We start from the raw sequence: 15,560 nt of genomic DNA on the forward strand, positions 1-15,560 counted from the left end.
CCTTCAGACTTTTGATGACCCATCAGAAAGGACCAAGTGCAACATACCTCTTATGTCACAGTGGTTATGAGCCCTGGGATGAGCCATACAGATTCCTTACACAATCAGCACTAGAGCAGAGAACCCTTGGAATCAGTGATTGTACTCTGTATTCCTTCTGGTCACCCGTACCTTTCTCTGCCAGTCACCAACAATAACGTCAGTATCCAAAGCAGGCTGTACTTTATAGGTCTCAATTTTCTAGCTGCTGCTTCCAAGCTATCACCATTTTTTCTATTACAATTCCTGCGGTTTCTGTACTCCCTATGCTGTTTCATCCTTCATCTTTGGTGTTCCTAGTTCTGCCTTTCAATACACAGACTTCTCCAGTCTCCATTCATACAGTTGTCTCTCATCTTGGTCGTTTCCCCTCTGTTTTCCTCCAGTGGTTACAATTTCTCACATTTCATTCACTTGTTTCAAAGCTGCACTTCAGCACTTTCTTTTTCTTTCCAAAGAGATCTCTTTAGTAATCATTCCTCACCCATCAGAGTCCTCTTGCTTTCTCTTTACTGTCTCTAGTCTCTTCAAACAGACAATTCCTGTAAGTGCATGAACTCCTATGTTTTCTCTAGTATTTTTCTTCTATCTCAAAATTTCATCATTCTACTCTCTTCCTTCAAAATTTGACTCAGGTTTTTCTCCAAGTTCTCTTGTTTGTTCAGTTAGAACCCCAGTTCATTCGTATAGCTCTTGTCCGACTGTAGCATCCCTGATTTCTTTCTTTGATACTATCCACCCCTGCTTTTCTTCCCAGTAGCTTCTCATTCCTCTGCTGCGCTCCGCATCTGTCCATATTCCCATATGTTCCTATTTTGCTTGCAGCACTCTATTTTCATTTGTCATCCTTCTCTTGCCATCCTCTCAGTGACAATCTCCATTCTCGTCTTCTTAATGTAAAGTTGAAAGGGAGAGGAGTTGGTCTAATGGCTAGGGCGGTCAACCTCAAATCTGGGGAACCGGGTTCGAATCTCGGCAATGACGCTGAACATCCTGTGATTCTGGGCAAATCACTTAATCTCCCCGTGCCTAATCAATCAATCAATTGTGACATCTGTATAGCGCGCTACTCACCTGGAAGGGTCTCAAGGCGCTGGGGGAGAGGGGTCCGTTATTGCTCGAAAAGCCAGGTCTTGAGTTGCTTCCTGAAGGAGAGGTGGTCCTGGGTTAGCCGAAGGTGGATGGGCAGGTAGTTCCATGTCTTGGCTGCCAGGTAGGAGAAGGATCTTCCTCCGGCGATGGCTCTGCGGACGCGTGGGACGGTGGCGAGGGTGAGGCTGGTCGACCGTAGCTGGCGGGTGGGCGTGTAGAAGGTCAGGCGGCTGTTGAGGTACTTGGGGCCCAAGTCGTGGAGAGCCTTGTGTGCGTGGGTGAGGAGTCTGAATGTGATTCTCTTGGTGACGGGGAGCCAGTGGAGGTCTCTCAGGTGGCCGGTGATGTGGCTGTGATGGGGGATGTCCAGGACGAGTCGTGCGGAGGCGTTCTGGATGCGTTGGAGTCTTTTCTGAAGTTTGGCTGTTGTTCCGGCGTAGAGAGTGTTTCCGTAGTCCAGTCGGCTGGTGACGAGTGCCTGGGTAACCGTCTTCCTGGTTTCGGTGGGGATCCATCGGAAAATCTTTCGGAGTATGCGCAGGGTGTTGAAGCACGATGATGAGACGGCGTTGACTTGTCTGGTTATCGAGAGGGAGGAGTCCAGAATGAAGCCCAGGTTACGAGCGTGGTCCGTTGGCTTGGGGGTAGTGCCCAGGGCAGGGGGCCACCAGGAGTCGTCCCAGGCGGAGGGCGATGATCCCAGAATGAGGACTTCCGTCTTGTCTGAGTTCAGTTTCAGGCGGCTGTTCTTCATCCACTCGGCTACGTCTTTCATCCCTTCGTGTAGGCTTGTTCTGGCGGTGGCTGGGTCGTTGGTGAGGGAGAGGATCAGCTGGGTGTCGTCGGCATAGGAGATGATGTTGAGGTTGTGTTGGCGTGCGATGGCTGTGAGGGGGCTCATGTAGACGTTGAAGAGGGTGGGGCTGAGCGAAGATCCCTGTGGTACGTCGCAGATGACTTCGGTGGCCTTGGATCTGAACGGGGGAGGCGGACTCTCTGGGTTCTTCCGGCGAGGAACTAGATGATCCACTCCAGTGCCTTCTCTTGGATTCCGATGTCGCTGAGGCGCTGCACTAGAGTGCGGTGGCAGACCGTGTGGAACGCTGCGGAGAGGTCCAGGAGGATGAGGGCCGCTGTTTCCCCGTTGTCGAGCAGGGATCTGATGTCATCAGTGGCTGCGATGAGGGCTGTCTCGGTGCTGTGGTTGGCTCGGAAGCCGGACTGCGAGATGTCGAGGGATCTGTTCATCTCGAGGAAGGCGGCAAGCTGTCTGTTGACGGTCTTCTCGATGACTTTGGCAGGAAAAGGGAGGAGCGAGATGGGGCGAAAGTTCTTGAGGTCGGAGGGGTCCGCTGTTGGTTTCTTCAGGAGGGTGCTGATCTCGGCGTGCTTCCAGCTTTCCGGGAAGGTGGCGGTGCTGAAGGAGGTGTTGATGATGTCCCGGAGTTGGCGTGCGATGATGGAGTCGGCCTTGTTGAAGACGTGGTGGGGGCAGGGGTCGGTTGGGGATCCGGAGTGGATGGTGTTCATCGTGCGGGTGGTGTCTTCGGTGTTGACCGGGGTCCAGGCGCAGAGGGTGGTGGTGGGGGGCGTTGGTTCGGTGGTTGGGTGCGAGGTTGGTGCGCCGAAGCTGTTGTGTATTTCGGCGATCTTGTGGTGGAAGAACGAGGCGAGTGAGTCGCAGAGGTCTTGTGAGGGAGTGATGTCGTTGTTTCCGGCACTGGGGTTGAAGAGCTCTTTGACGATGCTGAAGAGTTCCTTGCTGTTGTGGGCGTTGTTGTCAAGACGTTCTTTGAATGCTGTCTTCTTGGTGGTGTGGATCAGTTGGTGGTGTTTGCGGGTCGCGTCATGTTGTCTGTGGTCTGGTCTTTGCGCCATGTTTTCTCGAGGGTGTGGCAGTTCTTCTTGGAGTTCTTAAGTTCGTCGGTGAACCAAGAGGCTTTCTTGCTGCCGGGTCTGCTGGGAGGGGTCTTCAGAGGTGCGAGGACATTTGCGCTGTTGGTGATCCACTGTGTGAGGTTGCTGGCTGCTTCGTTGGGGTTCGTTGTGCTGGCGGGAGGGTTCTGGCTGAGGGAGGTGGTGAGCTGGTCGGCGGTGATCTTTTTCCAGTTCCTGCGAGGGACCTGTTGCGGGTGGTGGTGAGTCGTGGTTCTTCTGAAGCTGAAGTGGATGCAGCTGTGGTCAGTCCAATGTAGTCCGGTGGAGTGGCCGAAGGAGATGTGCTTGCTGGAGGAGAAGACTGGGTCAAGCGTGTGGCCGGTGTAGTGGGTGGTTGTGTTCACCAGTTGCTTGAGACCGAGGTTGGCAAGGTTGTCCAGCAGGTTGGTGGTGTTGCTGTCCTTGTTGTTCTCCAGGTGGAAGTTGAGGTCCCCAATGAGGATGTAGTCAGCGGAGGGGAGGGCGTGCAGGCTGATGAAGTCTGTGATGTCTTCGCTGAATTGTGTGCGTGGTCCCGGGGGTCTGTAGATGAGGGTGCCTCTGTGTGTGAGCTTGGGGTCGGTGTGTATCTGGAAGTGGAGGTGTTCGGCGGTGGTGAAGGTGTCGTCGGAGCTGGTCGTGATGCGGATGGTGTTCTTGTGTATGATGGCAATGCCTCCTCCAGTTTGGTTGACGCGGTCCTTTCCGGGTGATCTTGTATCCGTCCGGGATGGCGATGACGATGTTGGACGCTGAGGAGGCGTTCATCCAGGTTTCCGTCAGGAAGGCGAGGTCTGGTGATGTTGTGTCGAGCAGGTTCCAGAGTTCGGCGGCGTGTCTGTGGACAGAGCGGGTGTTGAGCAGGATGCACTTGAGGTGGTTGCTGCTGGTGCATGGCTTGGCGGGTGTGGTGCAGGTCCAGAGGCAGGTGAAATTGCAGGCTTGGCAGGTGAAGGGTCCGTGTGTGCGTTTTGGGGTGGCTTGGTAGCAGGCGGGGGTTCGGCCGGCGTTGAGTGCATAGAGGGTGGTGGCATCGTAGGTCCGAAGTGTGGTCTGGCGTCGGAGGGGACCAGAGGTCCTGGCGCTGGGCGCGGTCCAGGCGCAGACAGGCGCAGACGGGCTTGCCTTTGGCGCGCCTTCGGTGCACAATGGCCGCACCCGCTGCGCGTACGCGCGTACTCCGCCATAAATAGCGTAGCGGGAGGGGTGGAGTGGGAGGGAGGAGCAGCTGGGAGCCGGGAGCGGGGTGGCGCGGGGAGGGGATCGGGGTACAGAAGGCAAAAGGGGGGGCAGGGCCGCAGGGTAGCAGCGGCAGGGAGCGGGGAGGGCGAGAAAAGACAGAAAGACGGCGAGAACGAAACAAAAACAAGCACTGGTAGCGAGCAGGTAGAGGCAGGTAGGGAGACCGTGCACACTCACGGAGAGCCGCACGGCGGGTGGAGCGACCGTCACCGACCGGGGTCAGGTCAGGTCACTGCTCCCTGTCGCGCTGGAACACCTTAAGTATCCGGAGGGAGGGAGGAGCAGCTGGGAGGCGGGAGCGGGGTGGCACGGGTAGGGGATCGGGGTACAGAAGGTAAAAGGTGGGCGGGTCCGCAGGAGAGCAGCGGCAGGGAGCGGGGAGGGCAAGAAAAGACGGAAAGACGGCGAGAACGAAACAAAAACAAGCACTGGTAGCGAGCAGGTAGAGGCAGGTAGGGAGACCGTGCACACTCACGGAGAGCCGCGCGGCGGGTGGAGCGACCGTTACCGACCAGGGTCAGGTCAGGTCACAAAAATGAATTAGTCATCATGTAATGCAACTGGTGCTATGTAAAGTGCTCCAATACCGGATCAAGTTTGCGCTATATAAAACTTCGTAAAACAAAAAAGGTATCCTCTTTCTACTCAGCTCTCTGTAGTGCACTTCTCTTCCCTCTGCTGGGTTGTCACTCAGCAATATTCAATGTGAGCTGCCTCCACTGTTTTCTCACCCACCTCCTGATGTTAACAGCAATTTTTTCTCCTCTCCTCTCCAGGTTTTCCATGGTGCAGCTTGGCTCTTCCAGGTATGTTGGTCTATATGGATTTATTTTAGTCACTATTTTCCAAAGCAGGTGTTACTCATGACGTATGTAAGCTAGGATTACCTGATTGCAAATACTCACAAATGTTTCCTATTTACACAGGAATACTGTACAACTGTGGAAGGAGCAGTCATATATATGGAACAAAAGTCTGTTGGAACATATTATGCATAATCCACTTCAATTTCATTCAAGTAAGCCCAACAGCGCTGCAGTCTCGGGGAGTGATACTGCCCTCCTTTAAGGCGGCAGTCCCACAGGTGGTGTTACGATGCTGCCCCCAGCACAGCGGCCGCAAGTGCAACACTTAACATTGTGGCGGGCGCTGCTGGCTGCAGCACCCGCCACCTTCAACATTTCCCTGCACTACAGGGCAGGCACCATGTGGTGCCTGCCACATGGTGCAGGGAAATGTAGGGGGGCAGTATAGGTGCTGCCCGGTGCCCAAGGATTAAGGGGGGCCCACTCCAGGCTGCAAAATCTGTTTCTGCCTGCCGTTTAGTGGGGGTTTACTGCTGCAAAACGACTAGCAAAAAGAGATACTATTATCCCGACGGCGATGCCTGACAGGCACTGCCGCAATGCTGGGCAATGCTACTGCTGCATGAGGCAGTCAGAAAATGACCACCTGTCTGAACTGTGGCGATGGCTCTTTCTGATCACCACATTGCTGCATGCCATTATTATTTGGTGGGCGGAAAACTTTGTTATATTATTGATTTTTTAAAATTAGGATAGAATGAAAAAATATTAGTTTAAATATATTTTTAAATAGATATATATTACCTACTGGCGGTCGCCAGTAGGTAGTTATAGTTAGGACCCCTTTTCCATAGGAAAACCTCAACATTCTATTTTGAATAACTTTGGCGCCGGTCGATGAATCCTCGCGAATTTCTCAAAATAGGTGGGGCGCTACGCTCCGCTCCTACCCTGAAAGTCTCGGGGGGATTCGTCAAGCGGGGGCTGAGATAAAAGGGGGGTCCCAAAACGCGTTTTTCCCATGCATTTTTCCATAGGACCTTTAGAACGAGCTACAGCCCGAACGGCTGAACAGAATTACTAGAAATTTGGCAGAGAGGTAGTCCCTAGGTCAAGGAAGTGCCTTATGTAGGTTTGGTGTAAATCTGTTCAGTAGATTCTGAGAAAATAGCCTTTAAATCAATATATATATCTGAGCCCGCTTACGGTACGCTTACCGTACGCTTACCGTAAGCGTACGGTGGCGTGCGCGAGCGCGATTCTGATTGGCTCTTAGATCTTAGTAAACATTCGAATCGGCCGAAACCAGGAAGCGGCGTCCGCCATTTTGTCTCTCGCACTGAGTGTTGTTTATCAAACATGATGGCCAAAAACATGTTACGGGGCTGTTTTGACAACTCCCTCCCACATAGTAATGTTGAGGGAGTCCCCAAACATCCCCCAAGAGCAAAAACGGTTTTATTTTTTTTTCGGCAATTTCGCCGAGTACGCTTACCGTACGCTTACTGTAAGCGTACGGTAAAAAAATAAAAATAAAAAAAACACTATCCACACTTACCCCACCCCCTGTGCTTTTGGTGGCCGTAGGCCACCAAATGTACAAGGCTTATTAATAGGTAAAAAAAACTAAATTTTGGCAACATGAAATTATAAAATCGAAATAAAAAAAACACTATCCACATTGACCCCACCCCCTGTGCTTTTGGTGGCCGAAGGCCACCAAATGTACAGGGCTTATTAAAGTTGATAAAAACCGTGCACGGAACGAACTGCGTTAAGTGGGCGCGCACGCCTCGAATGGCGTAAAGTAACTTAGCATTTAAAAAACCGTACAAATTCACTGAAAAAACCATAGGTTTCACACACGTTATAGTTAGGAATTAGCATTTAAAAAACCTTGCAAATTCACTGAAAAAACCATAGGTTTCACACATGTTATAGTTAGCGGAAATTTTACTGATAAAAAACCAGTGAAATTGCCCCGTTATAGTTAGTGCTGGCAACTATAACTCACGCGACCGCAATCTTCTGCTGATGACATATGTGTCTTTATGAAAAAAAAATATTTGTAATATATGTATAGCTAAAAATGTATGGAAGAAGACATGGGCAAATAAGTGTCTAAATACAGTATTAGCATCAGCAGAGGATTGCGGTCGCGTGAGTTATAGTTGCCAGCACTAACTATAACGGGGCAATTTCACTGGTTTTTTATCAGTAAAATTTCCGCTAACTATAACATGTGTGAAACCTATGGTTTTTTCAGTGAATTAATATATATGTATGTGTGTTTAACTTTTTGAAAGTAAGTTTATTTGTTATATTTGTTAAAATTTATATTAAATATATTTTATTTTTATTAAATCATTGTTAATATTTAATATATCTTATTTTTAATATTTTAATTTGCATGTATTTAAAAATCAATATTTAATTACCTTTTTAAGTACAGACAGTTGAAACTTTTGCAGTGAATATTTTTGTCTTGATATTTTTGTAGGTCGATGTTTTACTGGTCCATATTTTGTCAGTGAACTGAGAGATCCAATAGCGGATGGTACTTTTGTTCATTTAAAAGATTCTTTTAATCTCATGCAAGTCACTGACAAGTCCCTTAATGTGACCTATTTGTTCCTGAATGCTGAATTAAGTGTTAGGTAGGCATGAAGAACATTCTGACCAAACCAAGGCAAAAAAGTCCTCCTTAGCAGCGAGGACAGCTCCAGGGCAAAATCAAACTTCCATTTGTTTGCCACTGCTTGGCTTCATTTAATCATGCATCCTTTTCTCAAGGAATATATCTCAACCACCAAACATCAGGCTGGTCTCGCAATTGAGTGCCAGCGTGTTCCTATATTCTGTTTAGAATGATTCTGTTAAGCACTTTGACTGGGGTTGATAGAAGAGATGTCCCTCTGGGTGAACAACCTTTACAACGCAATTTTTACACCGCACTACCATTACAACGAAACTATTACAACGCGAAATCTGTTACAACGCATGCCATTACAACGCATGCCATTACAACGAAATGCACTAGATGGCGTGCTAACATTAGAAATAGTGTAGTTTTACTATCCAAACACCTTCCCTACTGCAACGTGGACTGGAGTTAGAATAGTAAATTATACATTTCTAATGTCAGCACTCCATCTAGTGTACGTCGTTGTAAAAGCATGCGTTGTAAAGGCTGGCGTTGTAACAGATCTTGCGGTGTAAAAAATGCGTTGTAACGGCATGCGGTGTAAAAGCATGCGTTGTAACGTCATACATCCGTCCCTCTGTAGTTTGCAAGTTACTCGACTCACCTTTCGCAGGGATTTTGAGGAGATATCCCTCCTTCTAGTCTGATGGCACATTTTGGTCTTCTCAGATCCTTCCAAACATGGGTAGAGGATGTCAACTGCTGTTTCAACACCTGCCATCAGTGCCTCCAAAGGAATGTAGTGAGGTCCTGCTGATCTTCCCATTTCTCAGTGGTTTGATGGCTTTCCATATTTCTGCCATAGTTGGTCCACTACAGTTGATAGGCAAATCCTTGTAAGCTGACTGTATGGCTGGTGGAGACTGCGGTAAAGGCTGCTAGAGCAGTTCTTCAAAGTGCTTCATAAATCTTTGTTCTTGACCTTCATACCCATGATTATCTTCCCAGCTTTGTCATTATCAGGTTTTTATATGCTTGCTGTATCTGCAGGAGAGTTTCCTCGTTATGTTGTAGAGTTCTTTCAAGTTTCCATCTCTTGGTGCATCCTGGGCTTCTGTGACAAGACCTTGTCAGCTCTTAAGCTTCTTTTTTCTTCCTTGTTGGTTTTGGTGTACAGACTTTGAGATTTTTCTTTTTCTGCTCATGTTCGGCTGTTGCTGACTGCAGCTTTCTACCTTGGGTTTTGCAGACAGTCGATATGGTGATCCATTCTTAATGCTGATGTCTCTCAGGGCCCAGCACCCCATGGCAGGTTGATATCACTGTTTTTTTATCTTCTCCCACTAACTTTCAACTGGGTCTCTGTCATCCTCTAGTTTTTGCAGGACTTTAAACTTGTTACTAAGGGACACTTAGGGGCTTATTACGAAGTCGGTCAGAAAGCCTCCGACTGACTGTCTGATTCCCCCACACTGTGTCAGAACCCATCCGCCCAACTCAGTGGGAAACAATTCCGACTGACCGATTTTGATGCTCGCGGTCATATGGGAAACCATTCGGCCATTCCGAATCGGTTTTGACCGGCACTCGGAGAATCCGAGTCGGTCGAAGCTGAATCGTACAGCGGTATGGACAGAGTTTACGACCGACGGATTACAATGTTGGATTCAGACTGCCTTTCGGAGTCAGCCTTTCCGACACGAAAAGGCTTTCAGAAACTGACTTTGGGGGCCACTAGTAAGCCCCCTTCATCCTGAGGCCTCTGGTTGAGGGCTGTGAGGGGAACTTAAGGACCGCCCAGTAAAACCATGCACAGTGTGGCTGGCACCATGGGGTGCCTGTGACATCTTGCAAGTTTTTCCTCCACAAACCCTTTTTGCAATGGGAGTCTGAGTTGTAAGTCTTAAAACACAGGCTCCCATGGGATTCAATGGCTGACCTTCTGAACGGTGTTCGGAAGCAGCGCAATCGGTCGTGTGGAAGCACTGAGTGCGAGTCGGTCGGAACACATCTGACAAGGAGCCAGGCAGTTTGCTTTCTGTCCTACATGGTAATGAGGCCCTAAGTATTCACTCAGTTTCTGTGCATCTTTAAGGAAAGTGGTATTATATTCTTGGTGTCAGCTTATTGGTTCCATCCATGCTTTCTCCAGCTTTACCTTTAGCTTGGCCACAACTAGGTAATGATCTAACCCATGTCAGCTCCTCTCAAAACTCTTCACATTCTACAGGAACCTCCAGAACGTTTTGGCAATGCAAACATGGTTGATCTGATTCTCTGTTAAATGGTCTGGTGAAACCCACATTGCCTTTTGTATTCTTTTGTGAGGGAATACACTGCCACATATCACCAAATGCTTCATTGTGCAGAGATCTGCAAGATATTCATGATTGTCAATCATATCATCAAGGCCATGGCTGTCCATGACTTCTTTGTACCCAGACGTGTTGCTTCCAATCTTGGCATTGAGGTCCCCCATCAGTATAGTGATGTTTCTCTCAAGCCATTTCTCCAGGATGGATTGGAGTCGATTGTAATATTATTCATTTTCCTCTTCTTTGCTGTCATTTGAAGGTGCATAACAGTGGATAACATTCATGAGATCTCCTTTGGCTCTGTGTAGAGGCCATGATACAGTTTAAAACATGTTCCCTTTCATACATGGCATGTCACCAACACAGACTCACCTACATAGATGCTTGTCTAAGGAGGCATTATGACAATACAAAAGCAAAAAGCTCTCTTTGACTGGAACCATCCAAATTCAGATTTTCTTTTCCCTGAAACAATCTTTCTCAGATGCAAATCTGAGCTCTTTGAACTCTGTACCCATGCATCTGAGATTAGCACCTGACACCCTATCCTTCAAAAAAGGTGATAAAACTCCCCTCTTGAAAACCTCTTCAGAGACCTCGGTCCTTCAGATTATTAGTAGCGCAATCAAGGATGCACTGCTCTCAGGCCATCTGCCTGCCACTAAATCCAGACCTTGGGACAAGAATCTTGATGGGTTTTTTTTTGGTTATGAGGTTACTAACATTCAGCCTTGTTCCATCCCTGCATCCTGTTCCTTTTTCCCTTACCCCCATCCACTAGTCTCCCCTGTTATTCTAATAAACATGTTAGACCATTGACTATGTAGAGTGCTTGAATACCTGTTGGTGACCTGCCATTTTATGGAACTACTAAATAAATATATAAATAAATATTACATTCTGTTTTGCAATATGACATTTTATTAGTAGTCTGGCTGCATAGCCACTAGCCTCAATGCTATGGAAGTGGCAGCATGGTCTCTTCAAAGAAACAATCATTGATTGTGGTTTCTCGTAAGGCCTCAGTTAGTCCTTACATAGGGAAATGAAAGGTGAAGAAACAGTTAGGGGCATATTTATGTGACAGGTGGCTCAGAGCAGTGCAGAAAGTTGCCCTGCTGCACTTCACTGGGTCACTGGGAAAGGGCCGGAATACGTTGTATTTAAGGCATAGAGCACATTCCTGACTTTTCCCATTCGCTGGGGCAGAAGTGACATTTCTGCAGGAAATGTCACTTTCCTGAATAAAAACAATCCTGGGAGGCATGTGCTGCATTGCCATACTTCAGATTTTTGGAGCCTCACAAAATGACTTTGCATGGCATGGAGGTTGGGGTCATGCATGTACCAAGTGTGTTGCAAACGTGACACAACCTTCTCATAAATATGCCCCTTAGTCTCAGAGCATCTCAAACTGGGTGGCCAGCTCGATGATGCTGAGCAGCATTGGAAATCACACTGAGAGATAGATGATCACTCAAAAGAAAAAGAGCCACTCAGTCTACCAAGACCATACGTATTTTCACTATCTTGAAAAATACATCCACCCTTCGTTCCAGGGTGTTTTTGTTGTGAATCATGGTCTACTGTGTCAAAGCCTAATGCCAAGTCCATTAATACCAGGAGGCAGGCTTCACCTTTACCTGGAATAGTATTTATTACAATGTCACATGTACTTTCACCCACACAGACAGTGCTGATCTGTGTCTTAGAAAACATGCTCCTAGCTGAGTAGCCAAGTGGAAGACTCTACAGTATAAAGCAAGGGCAACAATCTGCAAAATATATTAATTCACAGTGTTACAGGAGCATCTGTGAAGTCAGTGCAGTGCTTTGTCACAAGTCAAGTTACCAAAAGACAATTATGGGGTCTCCCTTTTCACTAGTGGGCATTAGAGGTGCTGTTTTTAAGGTAGAGCAGCAAATCTATGTGATGTGAGAGGCAAAAAACAATAGGATTTCATATCAGGACGACGTGGCAGCTACAATCAAGGTGGGACTTTTTAGAAGCTTCCACCAGATTAGCAGCAGCAGAGCACAGGCATAGATGGAGTACTGCCGCTACATGATCTAATGCAGAGGAACAACATTCTTTGGGCTTTTTCTAGTAACCATGATCCTAAACCAGTGTTCCAAGGGTGATCCTTCTCATTCATGACAATTCAGGGTAAACAGAAGTGACAGCTTGTTTTATTTGGATAGATGCATGGTAAGCTTCTTAAGACCATCTCAAGGGTTCAGAGGTGTCCTTTTTAAAACAATTCTGCAACTCATTTACTACCCAAGGATCGACTGTCTACTTTACCCAGCCATTCCCAAGAAAGATCGTACCTGGGAGACAGTTACTGGACACTGTACGTACAGCTGGCTTCAGTATACTTTCTCAGTAGATTGGACGTTCCTGCAGAGATCCCATCATCTACATATGTTATATGGGGAAAGCAAAATTATAGCTTTGCTTTGATGCCTTGTGCCTCTTATTAGCCGATTTAATATGAAGATAAGCAGAGTTGATCTTCCATTGATCTAAAATAACAGATGCAAGAAGAATATCATCAACACATTGAACCAAAGTTGAGTTTACATGAAAGATCTAGGTGTCCAAATATATTTTTAAAGGCTGGGAAAAGAGTGTAGTGGATTATGTAAAGCTTCAACAAATCCATCCATCACACAAGTTAGGATGCACCAAATGAGAAAGAAAAAGAAAAATGAACTCTCTTCATGCACCTACATGAAGAAGAACGTGAAACACTGATCCACCACGGTGAAACCATTTGGCATCTGTGTGGCTATAGGAAAGGATGGTTGCAGGGTTGGGGATCACAGGAAAGCTAGGCATAACCACAATATTGATAGCAGAGAGGTCTTGCACAAAACAGTACACATTGATCTTTCACATCTTTTTGGCAGTAGGAATTGGAGTATTCAATCTGCTATAAATCTGTACCAAAACAACCAATGTGATATGGTCCACAGTGACTTCCAGCTTAAATTCCAGCTCTGCTTTCCAGCTTCAGTAAATACAGGGGAATATGGGATATTTCCCATAGGATTTATCTTTATATATACAAGATCAATGGAAAGTATACAGCCACAGCATTAGGAATTTTGGACTATGAAGCTGAGGGATCTTTTGTAAGTAATTCAGAATACAGGTCGATGGTAGGACCAAGAATTATGGAAAAAAGCTTAAAAATGTGTTGTAGAACGTGTTGATTCAAAATACCAACTGGGACTATGCATAAGCCTGAGAGAGGTAGTGAAGGAAATTCTGAGATTTTGAGGGCACATTGGCCTGTACCACCCTGAATGAGACAGGTAGTGGGTGTGGGAATGAAAGTGTTTACAGTACAGTTAGAACCTCTTGGGCTGTCATAGTATTCAGGGTGCAGATTCTTTGTGACCTTGGTAAATTTAGGTGGGTTGGATGAAACGGGTAACTTTGGAGCATCATTAAGGCAATCTCTTTTCAAGGCTGCCCACCATTAGAACATGACCATCCTAGGTCATCTTCCCTGCCTATACCATCCCTACAACCAGCTCCCGATTTTCCGTTTTCCTTCGTGTGGCTCTCACTGAGAGCATCTTGGCCCCTTCCCTTCAGATTCTGCTGCTTATTTCCTAATTATTTTTTTGGGCCTCATATCAGGCAAAGATGAGATATAGGAAGACAAGGATCCTTATACGTAACTGTGCCGAACTGGATCTCTCTCACATCTTCACATCACATCATTTGGAACCTTTCTTAATTTGAGGTAGAGTGTAGCCTTCTGATCTCGTAATTCTTTACGAAGGTCACTCATAGTTCCTTCACTGTGCCTATCCCGGAATTCATTTGTTGCAAATTAGGTAATCATTGGACTTCCCTCCCTTCCTAGTCCTTTCTCTCTAGTCTAAGGTATTTCTGTCCCATATCTCCCAAAATATTGTCCACTTTCTTCCCTTTTTGCTCAAAGCTAGTTTTTTTATCTTGTTCACCGAAGTCAACCATTCCTTTACTGTTGGGGGATTCACACTTATCCACTTCATACATATCTCGCGTCTAGCAGTTAAAATAAATAAAAATAGTAAGTCTGTCTGCTTATTGTTTAGGTTCGATGGGCCACCGTTATCATTCATTACTCCAAAAATAGTTGTGTGCGCTCTTACCTCCATGTCCTGTCTCAGTACTAAGAGGTGAAGATTGTATAACACGCCATCATGTAATCATAGATACTGGCCCTAGGTGTTGGAGATCCCTTGGTGACAAGTTCTGCTGGTAATTTAAAATCTTCCTCCCCTGCCTGTATAAATAGCCAGTACCACTTTGATACTTATTTCCTTGGGTCTTCCTCTAGGGTCACCTTTTCCACAAATCCCTTGTCCAGGCTTTTTGCCGAGCTTGTCAGTTGGTAATATTTTAACCTAGACAGTTTCCCATCAGTGCTTTGTTGCAGTAAGTCCCATCTAACCAATGCTTCTGTTTGTTTCAGCTGACCCCACTTTGTTATGCCTGGTTGTCTTATAGGGGTTGCCAGTGTGTCTTTCAAGCATTCCGCAGTGCCTGGGGAATCCCAAATTGGGGCGGTGGTACTATAACACATTCTATGTAGTTCTCTTCTGATCTGATGCCACAGATTACAGGCGGCACGTAGGACCTTCAACTTAATTTTTTTGAAACATTTTGGGTGGCCGAATTTATATAGACAGACATCTTCTAATACTATAGCTTTGTAGAAAGAGGGATAAAGAGAATGCTCCTTGAGTAAAACCCTGATGTTTTTGAATTGAAAGGTTCTTAAGTAATGTGAGAGGTCGGGCTGGCAATACCCTCTTGCTACTTTTTTCTACACAATTCCTTCCAGGCTATACGTATCCCTTTTGATGCCCAAATGAAGCTATTCAGTTCCCCTTGCATTTTCTTGAGTCACTGTGTCTAAAATTCCAGTGGGATAGAATTAAACAAAAATGTAAATTTGGGTAAAATCGTCATTTTTATAGCATTAGATCTTTCCAGGAAGGACAGTGGGAGACCATTCCAAGTTTTCAGAAGTTTCCTTGACTCTTTTGCCTTCATCTTGAAGTTTACATGTGCAATTTCATCAGTCTTCTGTAGTATCTCTATACCTAGATACCTAATTCTGCTTTTGCTAGTGGATGTGGCAGTGGAAAGTTCCATTCCATGATTTTTGGGTGGTTTACTTGATAACCTAAAACTTCACCAAAATGGTCTAGTATCTTTGTGATATTTGGTAATGACGCCCTAAGATAACTTGTAAAAACCATTAGGTCATCTGCATAAAGTGCTACTTTCTTTTCCCACCCTCGAAATTTGAATGGGATAACTTCCACTGATGTTCTTATGAAGTTGGCTTATGGCTCGATATACAGGTTGTATAGTGATGGAGAAAGGGGGCATCCTTGACAAGTACCTCATTCGATTCCAATATCTTTGGTCAAATTCCCATTTATCATCATTTTTGTCACCGGGGAATCATAAATATTCATAACTGCCTTCAGAAA

At 46.3% G+C, this 15,560-nt stretch overlaps 1 protein-coding gene across 1 annotated transcript in view; it reads left to right on the plus strand.

Annotated features, from left to right (window-relative positions):
• Positions 1 to 15,560, plus strand: part of LOC146839639 (uncharacterized) — a 296,238-nt gene that overhangs the window by 33,940 nt on the left and 246,738 nt on the right. The window contains exon 2 of the mRNA XM_085650375.1: positions 5,067 to 5,096. Coding sequence (XP_085506501.1) covers positions 5,067 to 5,096 — 30 coding nt within the window. The remainder of the gene's footprint in view (positions 1 to 5,066; positions 5,097 to 15,560) is intronic.

The sequence above is a fragment of the Triturus cristatus genome, chromosome 4_1, assembly GCF_964204655.1.
Source record: "Triturus cristatus chromosome 4_1, aTriCri1.1, whole genome shotgun sequence".
Lineage (NCBI taxonomy): Eukaryota > Metazoa > Chordata > Amphibia > Caudata > Salamandridae > Triturus > Triturus cristatus.